The 17,830-nt window shown below is 41.5% G+C and overlaps 1 protein-coding gene across 1 annotated transcript; it reads right to left on the bottom strand.

The window, feature by feature from the left end:
• Positions 1 to 9,678: 9,678 nt before the first annotated feature.
• Positions 9,679 to 17,261, bottom strand: LOC147433349 (peroxidase A2-like). Its single transcript, XM_086491755.1, has 5 exons — positions 17,129 to 17,261; positions 12,758 to 12,870; positions 12,214 to 12,405; positions 11,821 to 11,989; positions 9,679 to 10,091 (listed from the first exon to the last, which is right to left on the bottom strand). The coding sequence occupies exons 1-5, from the start codon at positions 17,259 to 17,261 to the stop codon at positions 9,679 to 9,681; spliced, it is 1,020 nt and encodes a 339-aa protein (XP_086347881.1).
• Positions 17,262 to 17,830: the final 569 nt, after the last annotated feature.

Genomic DNA, 17,830 nt, shown 5'->3' with positions numbered 1-17,830 from the left:
CCGTAGATTTTAGGCTGTCGCTACACACCCCTTGGCTAGTAGTGAAAGAATGCAGTCGTTAGGACAAGCGTGGATCGAATTGTAATCCATCCCCAAGTTGCGCAAGATCTTTCTTGCTTCCTCTCTCAAATCTGGAATCACATTATCAGCTGGCAGTATGTGCTCTTTGAGCAATCTACGCAGCAAAAAAAGCGCGGTACAATTGTGTATAAATCTATCAGATTAGTATACATCTATAGTTTTTTTATTAAAGTAAACACATTGTAATAGATCACCTGAAAAGCGTTGTGACGCTAGTGTCACTCCATTCAAACTTTGTCTGCATGTTGAGAAGAACCAGGAGCGCCTTCAATCTAGACACACGTACTCTACCATACAATGGCGTATCGGCTTCACTTTTCATATCATCATGGATAAGCTTTTCTAAATCCATGATCGTCTCAATCATTTCATCGATCTCGGGCTCAAACATTGCCTCGTTGGGAATGTGGTCTGCATGATCATCCCCCAAGCTATCAGAGGCTACATCTTGTGGCCTCACATATGCTGCTTGACCAAAGAGCCTGCAAACACGTCTATTGGGTTGTAAGATTGTTGCCTGCTGTTGGCCAATGTCAAAGTTTCACCAGTTATAATTGGGGGTGAAAACCTTATAACCTGGACATAAATTTAATCTTATATTGGCATCCTCTGTCTTATCTCTCTCTCTCTCTCTCTCTCTCTCTCTCTCTCTCTCTCTCTCTCTCTCTCTCTCTCTCTCTCTTTGTTCACACTGTAAACTACCTCACATTCTCTAGTCATGTCCAATCCCCACACACCTCGGTCTAGAGGTGCATGGAGATCAAAACCTCACCGGGTTATAATCTCGTCTTTATTGGTCAATGCCTATATTTGTGGGTACAAGAAATCTAGATACCCACATCTACATGATAGTGCATGTAGTGGACAAAACCCCTTTGCCTCTTCTCTAGCTGTAGCAATTCACAGCATCTTAACATCTTTTCAAAGTAGATCTTTGTTTGTAGCATGCAGGTACGTCATTCTTGCAATGCAGTTGATGCCTGCTCAAAGCACTTAATTCTTACTCTAGATTTGACGGGCTGTATAGTGTGTGTATGTGTGTGTGTGTGACCCTTGGAATCGTCATCTTGCATCACTAATTTTTGTGTAGGCTCAATTTTCTCTTACATTGGCTGGTCATGACGGCTTATTGTATGGCAACAACAGTCAAACATGCAGGTGGAATTGCTGGTCCGCATGGACTGTCGAGGCTATGAGCACAGGAAATTTTCTCATGTAGAAAAACGGAGTCTTTTTCAGTGTTTTTCATATGAGCAAGTGTTTTTCATACAATGCTTAACATCATGAGATTTTTCTCGAGAGGCACTCCATACCTAGCTAGGTACGATTGGGGGCAGGGGACCACCGGGCCAGCGGTCCCTTGCCCCCAATCGTACCTAGCCTGGTGGTCCCTTGCTCCCAATCGTACCTTGCTAGGTATGCGGTGCCACCCTCACAAAAGCTCATGATGTTAGAGGTAAGTCATAATTAGTACTAGTTCACGCATGACCATGCAACATGGGGCATAGTATGAATTGCATGATATCCTTAATCCCAACTATTTCTCTAACCGCCAGCATTAAGCCAATGTTTACTTTAGTAGTCAAAACTCAAAATAAACCTAAATCTAATTTAATCTAACGTAAATCTAAATCTAATGTAAATAAATCTAAATCTAATCTAATGTAAATCAAACTCAAAATAAACCTTATCTCTCTTACGACGTTAAAAACTCTCTTCTTCTCTGGTGTGTGTGTGGGTGTGTGCTAATAAAAAGAGAAAATGGTATAACCTTTCTATCACCCAAGTGTGGTAGATTGGTTATGCCATTTCCCTCTTGAATAACAGGTCTTGAGTTCAATTCCTTGTCGGCTAGATCCTTAAGGTCTCTTGGGATAGTTTCCTACCGCGTTAAAACTCTCTTCTTCTCGGGTATGTGTGTGTGTGTATGCGCGCACTAATGAAAAGAGGAAAATGGTATAACCTTTCTATCACCCAAGTGTGGTAGATTGGTTATGCCATTTCCCTCTTGAATAACAGATCTTGAGTTCAACTCCTTGTCGGCTAGATCTTTAAGGTCTCTTGGGATAGTTTCCTACGACGTTAAAACTCTCTTCTTCTCGGGTGTGTGTGGGTGTGCTAATAAAAGAGGAAAATGGAATAACCTTTCTATCACCCAAGTGTAGTAGATTGGTTATGCCATTTCCCTCTTGAATAACAGGTCTTGAGTTCAACTCCTCGTCGGCTAGATCTTTAAGGTCTCTTGGGATAGTTTCCTACGACGTTAAAACTCTCTTCTTCTCGGGGGTGTGTGTGGGTGTGTGTGTGTATGCGTGCTAATAAAAAGAGAAAAATGGTATAACCTTTCTATAACCCAAGTATGGTAGATTGTTTATGCCATTTTTCTCTTGAATAATAGGTCTTGAGTTCAACTCCTCGTCGGCTCGATCTTTAAGGTCTCTTGGGATAGTTTCCTACGACATTAAAACTCTCTTCTTCTTCTTCTTCTCTCTTTCTTTGTTTTATATCTTTCTTTATGTGTGTCTTTTCCTCTCTCAATGTGTGTGTGTATGCATTCTTTGTTTATGCATGTGTGTGTGTGTGTGTTTAACTTTTTTGTTTATGCATGTGCTCTCTCTCTCTCTCTCTCTCTCTCTCTCTCTCACACACACACACACACACACACACAAAACACAATGTGTATGTATGTGTATGTGTGTGTGTGTGTGTGTGTGTGAGAGAGAGAGAGAGAGAGAGAGAGAGAGAGAGAGAGGAAGGGAACATGAGAGAGAGGAGAGGGAAGGAGCATACTTGGCTCTCCTTCCTCTCTTCGTGTATGTGTGTGGAGAAGAAAGAGAAAGAGAGGAAGAGCGTGGGTTATACCTCTTTGCTTGTTTGAATGTTGAAAACTTAGATATGAGATCTGAGTTTTCGAACGCTCTCAATTTATTTTTTATTCTTATCGACATCGCCATGAACGTCGTTATGTTACAAATAAATTAACGACGTCGTGAATTTTTATTTTTAAACGTCGTACTACGAGCGTCGTTAATGTGAAATACCTCTTGTAATGTAAAGCTCTCAAATTTAGATAAGTAATGGAATATGATCTAAATATAAAGGTCATTCGTTGAAGATGTATCCCACCTATTCTTTAGTTGTATGGATAATATAAAATTCCTGGCTTGTGAAAAAAAGTTTGTGCTAAGGTCTCCACCAAAAAGATTGAAGCTTTGGACGTTCTCCTTGGTAAATGCAAAGGCATGGACATACCTTTGTGGAATATTTGGAGAGGAATATTTATATGGTTTATTTTCTCTCCCATATTAGTTTGATAGCTGGTTTGCATTATGAGTTAGCAAAAGCGGCTGATGTTTTTGTAAAGAGACTAAGGAAGCCCCCACTCCTTGTTCCTCTAAAAATGCACTATAGAATAGCCTAAAATGGTACCGGTGGAAAGTAAAGCTCTTCAAGATATACTCTTCCTGAGATTAAGGATGAGAGACTCCATATTTTGAAATGTATCAATTTTTCCCTCCCCCTTACCAAGGGATCTCTGTATTTTTCTTCCCCTTTGTTAATTTAATTTACCACCTCTCCCCCTTTTTCTTGTTTAAATGAAAGATGACATTAATTTCCTACCTTTTCTCTTTTTAAAAATGAAAGTGGATATGTCCGACATTCAATACCCAATGCCATCTTTTATTTGTAATATTGAAAATCAACCTTTTGATCAAATTACTTCCAAAGCAAGTGGACTCTTCTGTTGGTACTCTCTCAACTCCCTTCCCCTTCCTTATCTCTTGCATGATCATGAACTATAAGAGAGAGTAGACCTAGGAGTTTGAATAGGGGGAGAGAGAGATAAAGCCAGAGCAACACATTTTTTTCTTTTATTTTTTGTGTTTTGGGGGGGGGGGGGGGGGGGGGGGACCTATGAAACTGGAAAGTCAAAAGACTTTTTTGTGTTTATAGGAAAAGAGATGGTCTAATGCACATTACTACATTTGTGTTTTTATTTGCTTAATTTTTTCAGGTTTTTTCGTCTTTAAAGTGCCTTTGCACTATGTGAGTACTCATTAAATTTATTTTGAAGCCATTTAGTATACCATATCATTATGTATTTTATTGTGATTTTGATAAAAACAAGGTAAAGAGGTACGAAGGCTCTCGCTAAGTTAAGGGGAGAATAAGATTTATGGAAAGTAAGAGTTAGGTCTCGTTGGATACGAAATAGGTTAGCAAGATTAAAACCGTAGTGTGATAAGGAAGTGGTTCCACTATTAATATGGACAAAAGGAAAGTATGCAGGACATCCTAATTTTGCATGCAAAAGGAACGTGGAGCTCAGGAAGAAACAAGGCGAATGATAAGGTTGCACATTTCATTGGTTAGTCATAAGCAAATACTCTTAATACAAAGCAAAAAGCTTGGATTTATAGCTTTACAAGCATTCAGGAAATGGTCTCCTTCATATTGTTAAATTTGTGCAGTCTTTGGGTGACTACAGTTTAATAATATTTACTTAATACCACTAATCTGTTGAGATGTCGAGCTCTACATCTTGAGCTGGCATCCACTACGGGTCTTGGTCGCTTACGACATTTACTCACTAGCGCGTTAGGTGACCGACACGGAGGATCTCTGCCAGTGATTCTACAGCTGGACTACATTTATAGTGCCAGCCTAGTACGCTTCTAGCGAGTTCACACTTAGTGACCGCATGTACATATGTGCTACTTTTCAGTTTTAGCACTTAGTCATTTTGTACTCTCTTTTCTGTGAGAAGAAGAAGAAGCTTTCCATCTCTGTGTGCTCTGTGCTTGTCTTGTGTAGCTCTCTTGCATCCTCATTCTTTACATGGTATCAAAGCCTGGTGCAGGCAAGAGAGACTAAGAGAGCAAGAGCATCACAATCCCTTCGTTTGTAATCCACGACCAGATGCAAGTTTTTCGTACAAGTTTCTGAACTAACGTACAAGTTTCTGAACAGGTCTCTAAAGTGCAGTACACAGAGATTTACTGTACAAGTACAGTGGTTGTATGTACGCTTGATTGTGGACACTCGTTGAGTGTAGAAAACGTTACAGGTACCACCATAGCAGGTTCAGCAGATTTGCAGGTTTTTGCAGATTGCAGCTATTTTGTCTTAGTGCTTCAAGATATCTGACGGTTTCCGTCAGATTGTTACTGAGAAGCTTGAGAAAAATAACTACCGTGCATGGAAGTTCAGAATAATAAATTTCCTAAAAGGAAAAGGTTATTGGGACTATGTAGAAGGAGACAATGAAAAGGAACCAGAGATTCCCGAGGCAAATTCTACAGCAGAACAAAGGAAAGCTTTGAGGGATTGGCAACAAGGCCAGAGCAAAGTGATGTATTGGCTTTCTATGAGCATCATAGATGGCATGATGGGCTATCTACAGGATGCTGAAACCCCCGCCATTGCATAGAAAAACTTAGGCATAGTGTTCGAGGTGAACACCAAGGCCAGGAAGCTTCAACTAAAGTCGGAGCTAAATTAGGTTAAGAGGAACAACCTCTCCATCAATGATTATGCTTTGAAGATCAAAAGTATCATTGAGGCTCTTGGATCTATTAAAGTCTCAATGGAAGAGGATGACATTGTCCGTGCATGCTTGGATGGTTTAGGAGATGAGTATATACATTTCAGGTCTTCCATGAATACAAGAGACGACATCACCGTGTTCCAAGATTTGATTTCTATGCTTATTCTTGAGGAGAAGAACCTTGACACATCTTCTTCTCATGGCAGAAATATTTCTGAACGGGCCTTCTATTGTAACTCCAACAGAGGTAGAGGTAGAGGTCGTGGTCGAGGCCCAAGTGGTTGCAGGGGCCAATTTCGAGAAGGTCAATCAAATCAAAACAATCAGGTGGTAGGGGAAACCAGTCTCAAGACAGGGGGAGTCAAAGAGGTCGTGGTGCAGGATCAAGCAGACAGCAACATACTGTAGATAGCAGAGAATGTTGGACTTGTGGTGAAAGAGGTCACATGTCACGTGACTATCCAAAGGGAAACGCAAGTGGAAAGAGAGAACATGGCAACTATGCATCTACTAGCAGAGATGCAGATGACAGCAAAAACGAGTGCATGTTTGTTATGCAACATGTAATGAATATAATGACTGCAGAGAATTCCACCCAAGATGATGTTTGGTATGTGGATTCAGGTGCCTCTAATCACATGACGTCTCGTGGAGAGTGGTTTAGAGATATGCGCAAACCAGATGTGTCAGGCTATGTGCAGACATGAGATGACACAGCTCACCCCATTGCTTATGTAGGGGATATACCTCTAAACATGAAGAGTGGGAAATCAAAGTACTTAGCAGATGTACTTCATGTCCCAAACATTACAAAGAATCTTGTTTCTATTGGACAAATGGTTGAGCAGGGTTTGCAGGTTCGCTTCAATCCAAATGGTTGTTATGTAGAAGATTTTCAGAATGGCTGTAAGCTGATCACAGAGGGCAAATGTGTGGGCAAAGTGTTTACGCTGAATGTAGACATGTCTGAGGTAAAAGCTGCATTATTTGCACAGGGCACAGGTGTTGTGGCTGATGTTGACATTTGGCACAAACGCATTGGCCATGTCAATGAGCAGAGATTGCGCAGCATGCAATCAAAACAGATTGTAAAAGGTTTGCCCAAATTCAAGGTCGATGGTATGCATAAAGTGTGTGCAACATGCCAGTTTGGAAAACAGTCAAAGGGCTCATTTCCACATGAGCGCAATGTATGTAAAAAGCCACTTGAGGTGGTGCACACAGATGTTTGGGGTCCAACCGATACTGCAAGTATACATGGTTGCAGGTATTATGTCTCTTTCATTGATGACCATACAAGGAAAGTATGGGTCTACTTCATGCGTAACAAAAGTGAAGTGTTTGGTCACTTTCAGGACTTCAAAGTCATGATTGAGAAGGAGACAGATATGCAAATCAAGACATTGAGGTCAGGTGGAGGGGGAGAGTACTTCTCCAACGATTTTTCAGATTTTCTACGAATGCATGGTATACGCAGGCAGTTTACATGCAGATATACTCCACAACAGAATGGGGTCGCAGAAAGGAAAAACAGGCACATTGCAGAGGTTGCACGTGCATTGATGAATGAGAAGAACATGCCTCATCATTTCTGGGCTGAAGCTGTAAATACAGCTATGTACATTATGAACAGGACACCTACAGCTGCGGTGCATGATGTAACACCTGAGGAAAAGTTTACAGGTACAAAGCCTGATTTGGCACACTTGAAAGTGTTTGGCTGCATAGCTTACGTGCATGTACTAGATGAGTTGCGTAGGAAATTGGATCCTAAAGTAGAGAAATGTATTGTTGTGGGATATTCCCTTGAACAAAAGGGGTACAGGTGCTACAATCCTACTACACGAGAATTACGAGTGAGCAGAGATGTAGTCTTTGATGAGATGAGCAGCTGGTACAGTAATACACATGGCACTACTGGGGCTGATGTAAAAGATGATGTGGTTGCACTCTTTCTTTCACCTCTCCCTTTATTCACAAGCTAGATTCACAAGTGCTGGCCACAAAAACCTTGCACTCTTTCTTTCACCTCTCCCTTTAGTCACAAGGGACGGAGGTAGCTCTACAAAATTGATTATGCAAGATTTTGATGTCCAACGAGCTGTAGTGTAGTGATAGTTGTTGAGCACATAGCCGTTGGATTCAATTCAATCACGTTGATCCACATTTTGTGCTGGAAAGTGGATGTTAGAACTAATCTTCTAAGGGGGAGAGTCTTGTCCCAGTCTTGCTAATTTTTTTTTGGGTGTATAGTAGTGCAATTTTCTTTTATGCCAATGATCAGTTTCCATGGCAGAGACACACTTCTTTTTTAATATCTTTCATCGGCTCTTGTGAACCCGACCATAATCACGATGGTTTATACACATTATCATTTAAAAATAATAAAATAATATTAAAATTAAAAGATGCATAAAAAACTAAAACAAAATGATATATCGATGCCTTCATAAACAAGTGAAAGGGTCACTGTGGCTTTCTAAAACAATAAGAAAGTCATAAAATCATTAGGTCGAGTTTAACTAGAATTATGTAAGGTGAAGCATTGTTCGGGAATGTCTCTTTTATTAAGCAACCTAGTTTCCTCTTCACAAAGAAGCAAACCAGAAATACTAGTAGAAATTTTAGTATTTGCAAGATTTTTGAACTAAGTTCTCACATATTTCACCGGTTTTTCTTCCCTTTACCATGGTTTTATCACTAGTGTGTGTGTGTGTGTGTGTGTGTGAGAGAGAGAGAGAGAGAGAGAGAGAGAGAGAGAGAGAGAGAGAGAGAGAGAGAGAGAAGACGAAGAAGAAGAAGAAGAGGATTTTGCAAGGTGAAGCTTCACTTTAGCATTCTAATTAAAGAGTAGAATGCAAGAGAAGTCAAGCCATGTGAGTATGTGAAATGAAAGGTGAAATAAAAAGATCCATTCAATATTTTAAAACCAAAATAACATTTAACAAAAGTCTCAATTATCACTGAAAACATTGAAAGTATTCCTAATTTAGCTCTTCTCTAAGGCTTCTTTTAGAAAGCCAAATAGATAGATTTAGTAAGCATACAAAAACTAAAACAATTAGCAATTTATTGAAATGAATCTTTGTGAAGTCCTTAAATGAAAATAATCTTTACAAATAAGAATATTATTCATTCATTGTTGATTGAATACTTTATATCATGGATCAAATTCTTATGAGTACTCTTTAATCTTGTGTTCTCTAAAGTCTGTTTTAGGTTGCAAAAAAAGAAATGAAAGCAACTTTGGGAAATAGATTTTGAAAAGAAATGATTTCTTTCTCTTCAACTTTTAAGGGACACATGTCAAGCAACTAGACTTGGACTACCTTCACCCATATGGATAATAAGGCCTTTAACAAGTCCAAAAGTATGTGGTATAGGAGACTCTAACATAAGAACAAGAACAACAACGACTAATTATTATCGCGATCTATCAAAAACAATACCATTAGGTATTTTATTGTAATTTTGATTAAAAAAATATGTAGTATAGGAGACTCTCAATGACTAATTATTATTGTGATCTTGAAACTTAATGTTTTGATTAAAAACTATGTGGTATAATCTTATAGATAATAGGAGACTCTAAGTTCTAACATAAGAACGAAATTGATTCAATATTATCATGATTTTGAAAATTAATGTCCAACCAAAGTACAACCAAGCGGATAAAAAAAAGGATGTATATAAGAGGCCGCTCTAACATAAGAACGACAAGCTTCGCAGAAATTATACAAGAAAGTTAAGTGCTAATATGGACGCTTGGATGCAAGCAAAACTCGAAGTTTTTGGTTTAAGATTACTTGTGCCTTGTTGTCAGCAGATGGAATGCGTAGGAAGGGGGAAAATCTTGGCCATTGGAAAATAGAAGATCTCTGAAGAACATGATAATTGACCTTGTGTGTCAAGGAGAAGGGGGCGGCTCGTTGGGGGTGGCCGCTCAGATAGCCGATGTAATTATGGTCCCTTTTAGCAGCCATTAAGGTGACTTCAACTATTATTTAGAACATGAAAATTAAGGTCCACGGCATAGTCGACGTAAAGCACTAAGCTGAGTTGACGACATGACAGTTGAGGCGAATCTCGCCTTGGGAGCCGGTGAGGGGGCTGATGTTGCCCATGTTCACCATCGATTGTGCAAACGCTGTAAAGAAAGTGCTCTGGCTACTTGCATACAACGCCGCTAGTGACGCCATGTTGCCATCAGAAGTTAGCTCTTGGTCCGATTGCAATAAGCCCTTGTTGATCTGCAAATTGCTATAGTAACCCACGTCAAAGGTGTCAGCCGTCGTTGCATCTAAGGGCCGAAATGCGTTTGTATCCCCGCCTTGTGGGCACGTGCTTTGCAGGGATGCTAGGAAGTCGGGGTCGATCGTCGGGTCTGGAGCGCCCGTCCCGCTGAAATTGTAAAGCCGCGCGTTGAACGTTGCACAGTGTGCCTGCCCAATCGTATGCCCGCCTGCCTAGCCATCCATCATCAACATCAGAATGCTCATTAATTAATGTTCATCCATAAATGCTCATAAAGAAGCACAGACTCATGCTACACAACTATACAGAAAAATGGCGTACTTAGAAATCTTCCAATTTTTAGGTAAATATTTGAAGGATTTGTGTACACTAAAACTTGTCAAATTTTATCGGTTTTCTTCAAGACAAGCTAATACCCTACCATGGATTTTGCCAATTAAAAATAAATCAAAGACCGACCGAGTATGTGGCAAAGGGATGTATAGAGTAGAGGCGCCAAAGTGCAACCAACAGCGGGCGAGGTTGGGTAACGCCCAAGGCGAGGAAAGGTGAGATTGAATTAAGGGAAAATTACCAAAATACGATTCTAATTCGAGGAAATTCCCAAAATACCCTTGTATCCGATCTATTTTGGTTGGATTGTTCAAAATTTTCTAATCTTCATCCGTTTTTGACAATTGAGATCTGTTTTTGAGTGCTTAGCATGTAATTTGTCACCAGTTACCATCGCAAAAAAGGCAATTATGTCTAAAAATAATGAAGCAATTCAACTCCAAAGCCTACATAACCAACTGAAGAATTGTAGTTTTAGCATCTTGTACGATAGACAATCACTCTTCTTGTGAAGACCTACAAAAATATTTATTTTTGAGAAATTTACTCTCACATCCAGGGGTATTTTGGGAATTTTGGAAAAGTTGAAGGGCATTTTGGGAATTTATGACAAAATACCGGGGGTATTTTGGGCATTTTTGAAATTTGAGGGGTATTTTGGGAATTTTCACAAATTAAAGGGGTATTTTGGTAATTTCCCTTGAATTAATGCGGTTTGCGGGGTGATCCAATATCCCGGGGGAGCCTTACTAAATTTTTTTAAAAGTGCAACTAGTTTGTATCATTAATGAAAAACACTAAGGATGCTGGTTTAAAAGTATGCAATGATTAATCATTTTCAATGATTGATAACAACAGATACAAAAACTTGAGGTGTCTTTGAGGCTCTAACAATTTTCCTAGACTTTCAATGTTCATACCCTCCACACTATCTCACACGAGCAACTTCAAATTGGATCTACCAGTAGGGGGATTGAGGCCTTCCGATGCACATTTGTAAATTTAGGGCATTTGGTAAATTCGGGGCAAAAAGCAAATTCAGGTAGGAAAAAATCCAATTTAACGGTCCACAGCTCACGCCTTGAGGCCAGGACCTCCCCTCCATGAGCCATGTGCACTAACACAAGAAGATTTAGAAATTTTCTCATATAGGAAAACTGAGTCTTTTTTAGAGTTTTTCATACAATGCATAACATCATGAGCTTCTCCTCGAGAGGCACCGCATACCTAGCTAGGTACGATTGGGGGCAGGGGACCACCGGCCCGGTGGGTGATGTTGAGGTAAGTCACAATGTGGGAATTATTGTGAGAATCTGTCCAAAACTTCTTGTGTAACCACTATGCCCACATGTGCTCATTGAGATGTAGGGGATTTGAATGTGTCATATTGGGCTACTTTGCACTACTAAATCCGATGGCCCACGATCCCATTTTTCCCTCCACCACACTTGAAGTTGCCCATGTGATAGTGCTTAATAGATGTGTTGAGGACGTTAGATAGGATTTTTGACTCCCCAAGCCCCATTAGTCACATAACAGACACGTGAGCTGAGTGTTCTGATTTCTATCCATAGCCAACGAAGAAGCAAGCATGTTTTGCTTACCTGAAAGAGCCACATTATCTTCCACACTCAATCCCACGGCAGCAAACCTGCTGATGATAATCGGCATTTCTGAATTCGGGTTTGGAAGCGCTGCGTTCGCCTCGGCAATGCTCGCCGGGCTTGTGGCATCCCTTCTTCCCAACAGCACCGTCCATGATGGCCCTCCAACCTTCATGCATGCATCATCATCATCATCATGAACCCCATGCCAAAAAAACATAGCATCCACACATAATTAACTTGCTTGTTTGTAAATTGGCATTCAAATAAGACACAAAACTCTCTCATGGGAATGAAGTATACCAGTGTCCCATTAATTTGGTTATATATAACTACCCGGCCAGCTTCGAATATACTGAATACTGTAATAAATTATATGGGGGTGTGTCATACCAGCACCACAGATGCATGTGCTGCAAGAGCGAGGATGTCAGCGCAAGACACGGTGCCATTGCAAACAGCCTCAACAGCACTCTTGATGTTATCCAGCACTTCGAAGCCGCGGAGGCTGTTGTCATTGGGAGGTGCGGTCTTCTCCCCGATCACAGTGGCCGTGTCGTCTAACAAGACAGACCCATCACACCCCTGTCAACAAAAATTGTTGATCACCAATTTAGATGTGAATGTCTACGAATGGCTTGTCAGCTTATTCACTTTGAAAACAATATATTAAGATAAAGCTCATCTTGATCCTTCATATATGCTTATATTATGATATAGGCAGGTATCCCTGACGTGCATTCATGATCTAGCCAAGCACTTCACTGTCATTAATGTGTCAATCCATCGAGCCACAGCTCTAGAGGGTGTCAATTGATATCAGTCCAAGAGCATGAAAGTTGAAGCTCATAGGTTCAGCCATTATATATGGACCATGAATCAAATATATTTGAAAGGTTGTAAAATAGTCATCACATTGAGGAATCTTTATAAGTACATGGACAAAGCAGTCATGGAAATGGAGGCGGAGAAGGGAGGCCGCCATGCGTGCCTCCGCTTTGACAGCCTGCCGCACCACGCACTCCACCACGGTGGCGACGGTGGGGCAGGTGTGAGAACTTAGAGATTAACTTAAATGTGATTAATATCACTATTAATTAATGTGCTAATGTCAAGACATAAGAGAGTGCAAGATAGAAATAGAGCAATGACAATAGATTGCACTTGAATGGAGAGTGAAGACCTTGTTACAAATGAGGGCAGCTAATGGGATTTATATACAAGTTGAGGGAGTGAGGATTATCCATCACATGTGAGTTATAGGTAGGTGGGAATAGACACATGTTGAGGCTTGCATAGGTAAAAGGGGTCCATGTGGGAATTAGGTGTAAGGACTTTGGAAAAAGAGTTAGGTGGAAAGAAGTCCACACTTATTAAAATCATAAGTTACTTTTACATCCCCCCTTAAGGGTGGACTTCTCGTTGTAGAGCATTGAGATTGATGAACAAAAAAGCTTTGTGAAGTAGCCATGTCGTAGATACATGCTATCCCCCCTCAATGAGAAGTTCATCCAGTAGGGATCAAACTAAAATTACAAGATGAGGCGTGAGAGATGCAGTCAATCGCTTGCAGAATCATGTACTCCGATGTGCCAGGAAGAGGAATGTCATCCGATGCACCTAAGATAGCCATGCCTTTAGAGATTTGCCACATTTAGATATTGTAGTCTTGTTGTTGATTGAAGTCGCGAGCGACAAGGCGTGCCTTGAAGCGATCAACTGAGCCGTTGGGGTGGTATTTCTTCTTTAATAGCTATTTGCAAGAGACAATGTTATGATTCTTACGAGGTGGCACAAGCTCCCAAGTGTTAGCTTCTTTGAGGGCTTGGAGTTCATCCAATATGGAAGCATGCCACTCCTTGCTCTCGCTAGAAGCGAGGGCATCGAGAACAGAGAGGGGAAGGGCATCTTCAAGAGGCTCTGTGGATGTTCAAGAATCATTTCATCACTGAGGACAACAGAGAAATTGGTGGCTTCATAGATCTCGCGAAGAGAGCGAGTGTGGCCATGCGAACTAGAGGCGGCTTGGTCCAAGTGTATAGCCGAAGTGTGTTGCGATGGAAAAGTGGCAGAAGTAGAGCTATGAGGCTCAACTTCGTCGACATCTGCTGGGATGGGAGTAATTGGCAAGGTTTCATGGGAGTTGCGGGAAAAAGGTGAGACCGGTAGCGAAGGTGATGGGAGCTCACGAGGTGGAGCACCGAGTGTCTGCGGTGTGATGGAAGTAGCGGTAGTCGGGACGGACGGTGTTGGTGATGGTGTCAACTGTGAGGAGATGGGTGCAAGAGGTAGTGCAAGAGTGTTGCCGATTGGCTGTGCGTGAGAATGCGAGACACGAGGAGGTGTATGGGCGATGAGGAAAGGCCTTTGGATGGTGAAGGGAGGCTCAAGATTGTGACTAGAAGGGTGGGAAATTTGCATGGGTGTGTGTGTGGGTGAGGCCGTCAACAAAGATTGATGAGAAGAGTGGACTGGTGATGAGAATGTAGGGTGCAATGGTGGAGAAGATTTTCCCGAGATGATGAATTCTTCATCAAAGATGACGGTGCGGGCAAAGATAAACTTGTGATGGTCTGGGATATAGAGGCGGTATGCCTTGATGCCAAAGCGATCACCATAGCCAACAAAAGTTGTGCGTTGAGCACGTGGTGATAGTTTTGATAAAGGTTGTGTCACAAGTGGGTATGCAATGCTTCCAAAGATGCGAAGGTGGCCAAGATGAGGTGGGTGACCGTGGCAGAGGGTGTAGGGTGTAGTAGTAGGATTGTGGGTGGATGGAATGCGGTTTTGAATGTAGCATGCAGTGGTGGTAGCTTCTTCCCAATAGGTGTCTTGGAGGCTAGCTTGAAGAATCATGGCACGAGCAGCTTCAAATAGTGTGCGATTCTTGCGCTCGGCACGACCTTTTTGTTGTGGGTGGTCGGTGATGGAGAATTCATGTTGAATACCAGCAGAAAGACATAGATCTTTGAATGAATGAGAAGTGTATTCCCCACCATGATCTGTGCGGAGAGTTTTAATGTGGCAGCCATGTTTAGTCTCAACTAATGCCTTGAATGTGCAAAAATGAGAGAAGGTTGAGGATTTCTCGGCCATGTAGTAAGTAGTTGTGTATTTTGAGAAATCATCTATAAAAGTAAGCATATACTTATTGTGAGTGAGGGAGTTGACGGGAAATGGGCCACAAACATCCGAGTCGATGAGGTCGAGAGGTGAAATGGCTCGTGATGATGAAGTGGGGAATGGGACATGACGTGCTTTAGCAAGAATGCATCCCTCACAAAGTGTGATGTGAGTGAGGTGCTTGGGAAGACGTAGTGCAAGTTGGCGATGAGTGAGTTGGTGCAAAACATGTCGAGAAATATGTCCTAGTCTATAATGCCATTTGAGTGTGTTTTCTTGTGTTTTTATGGATGATTCAGATGCATGTGCACGCGATGAGTCACCCAATGGATACAGACGCCCAGTTTTGGGGACCAAAAGTGTGACATACCGATTATCTTTGTTTAGTGCCAAAATGTGGCAGCCTTCTCGCATGAATTTGATGATGATGCCGTTGTCGGTTAGCTCATTGAGAGAGATGAGATTTTTCTTGAGACCAGGGACATAATATACGTGAGAAATAGTGGTGTGTAGGCCATTAGGTAGGTTAATGACAGCATCTCCATAGGCTTTGGCGAGCTGGATGCTGTTATCACCGAGGCATACTTCTAGAGGGTGTTCTAGATAAGTGATGTTGGATAGCCAGTGTAGGTGATATGTCATATGATGGGTGGCGCCCGTATCAAGTAGCCAGATATTGGGATATGAAGTAGCTATAGTGGTGGCATATAGTTGCAAAGGATAAGATGGGCTATCATAAGTAGACATGTCAGCATAATGAGCTTGACCATAAATAAAAGGAGATGGCTGGCCATGGCATGTTCCCACTTGAGGATAAGAAGGATATAGATTAGGGTGAGAGATAGGACGATTACCTTGATTGCGTGGTTGCCGGCAGTCCTTTGTGAGGTGTCCAAAGCGATGACAATTGGCGCATTGCTTTGAATTTTGGTGATTGTGGTGGCTTTGAAATTGCGACTTTCTTCAAGAATTATTGTGTTGTCGAGGAGGGCCTGAATGTTGAGGCTTCTTGCTGTTGTAAGGGTGTGAGTTTCTTGTCATAGTGACAAGTGTCTTGGACTTCTGCGAGCTGCTAGTGTGGTCGCGAAGCGTTTCCTCCCGATGGATCTTGGCTACAAGATTTTGTAGCTGCAAGTTAGCCGTGGTGGCTGGTGTAGTGATAAAGGCTCTCTATGATGCAGGTAGAGAAGCCAATAAGAGCATACTTTGAAGCTCTTCAGGGATGGCAAGCCCTGAGATAAGTACTTCATCTAGAAGTATTTGCCACATCTCCAAAAACTTGGAGGATGACTGCTGACCCTCTTGCATGGTAGTGTTTACCAATTTCTTGATTAGGGAAACTTGGTAGACAAGGTCAGTGTGCTCGTAGTTCTTCTCGAAGAACTTCCAAATGGCGCTAGCAGTAGTTAGCTTTTTCACCATTTGGACTTGCCGATCTTGGCAATGGAGAATAAGCTCCATCTTGGCACTATTGTTTCTACTATGCAAAGTATTATAGGTGTCGATCAAGTATGTTGAATCTTTGTCTTCAGGGTCTTCGGGGTGGTCAGGTTGCTCTTCGACTCCTTGCGTGACGTCCCAAAGTTGTAGCTGCGTGAGGTAGAGTTCCATACGAATCTTCCACACTTGGTAGTTAGTGCCGTTAAGCTTGTCGATAATGTAGTGGGGCTTGTAGGTGGATGCGGAAGATGAAGAAGCTAACTCGATCATCTTTCGAGGTTCCGTATTCCTTGAAAAGAATAGAGAGTGAGGCTTCGAGTGTGGGCTAGAGAGATGGAAGACTCTTAGCAATAATTAGAAAAATTAATCTTAAGCTCTATCGCTCTAATACCATGTGAGAACTTAGACATTAACTTAAATGTGATTAATATCACTATTAATTAATATGCTAATGTCAAGACATAAGAGAGTGCAAGATAGAAATAGAGCAATGACAATAGATTGCACTTGAATGGAGAGTGAAGACCTTGTTACAAATGAGGGCAGCTAATGGGATTTATATACAAGTTGAGGGAGTGAGGATTATCCTTCACATGTGAGTTATAGGTAGGTGGGAATAGACACATGTTGAGGCTTGCATAGGTAAAAGGGGTCCATGTGGGAATTAGGTGTAAGGACTTTGGGAAAAGAGGTAGGTGGAAAGAAGTCCACACTTATTAAAATCATAAGTTACTTTTACAGCAGGAAGTCTCATAGAAGCTTGAGCTCAGTTGGGCTTGTACGTGTATGTGATTTATGCTGAAGGGTAGTAGTAGAAGTAGCAATAGGAGCTGTGGAAGATGGACATATAATATTGTGAAGGCTGTGGCAAAGCCCATCTCGATATTAAAGTTGCAGGTGCAATAAGTAAGGAGCTGACAACAGCTAGTTATACAACTTAGAGAAATGTGTGTGTGCGTATGTGCGCGTGCGGTGATGGGCATGCATGCAGTTTTAGAGAGAGAGAGAGAGAGAGAGAGAGAGAGAGAGAGAGCAGGTGCGGGCTCTCTATATCAAATTTCCTTGCGCGATATTGCTTCTTCGTGCATGTGGGGGCTGCTGATCAGTACCCGAGTCCCGACGTTGGCTGGGTCTCACGACGTAGAAGAGAAAACTTTTATAGGCTGCTTTAATTGTGATGATAGCAATGCCAAGTCCAATCGTTTCAAACACCTCCACACTCCAAACTCTGTGAGTAAGACTTCTGCCGCTGAGTGCTGCCAAAAAAAGCGGTAACTTATTTAAAATCATTTAGTTATATTTGTGGGAATCACCTTCTTAGGCCCTCAATTTATCAATTTATAGTTGGGAATTTATTTATTTGTAGTATTGAACGAATTATCTTCTTCACTTGTGATGCAAGTTGGTAGTAGGTTTTTGAAAGCTACCTACTGCTGCTCTCTCTCTC

Source organism: Adiantum capillus-veneris, chromosome 20 (assembly GCF_014529385.1).
Source record: "Adiantum capillus-veneris isolate H3 chromosome 20, ASM1452938v2, whole genome shotgun sequence".
Taxonomy (NCBI): Eukaryota; Viridiplantae; Streptophyta; class Polypodiopsida; order Polypodiales; family Pteridaceae; genus Adiantum; species Adiantum capillus-veneris.
The sequence above is the reverse complement of the archived record's forward strand: the minus strand, read 5'-3'. Positions and strand labels throughout refer to the sequence as shown.

Bases quoted from the DNA above. Each gene is read 5' to 3' on its own strand.
- LOC147433349 (XM_086491755.1), bottom strand. From the start codon at position 17,261: ATGGGCTTTGCCACAGCCTTCACAATATTATATGTCCATCTTCCACAG. The intron at 12,406-12,757 runs GTACTTATAAAG...TTTTGTTGACAG, and splicing joins TCCATGACTGCTTTGTCCAT to GGGTGTGATGGGTCTGTCTT. The intron at 11,990-12,213 runs GTATGACACACC...GCATGCATGAAG, and splicing joins CACATGCATCTGTGGTGCTG to GTTGGAGGGCCATCATGGAC.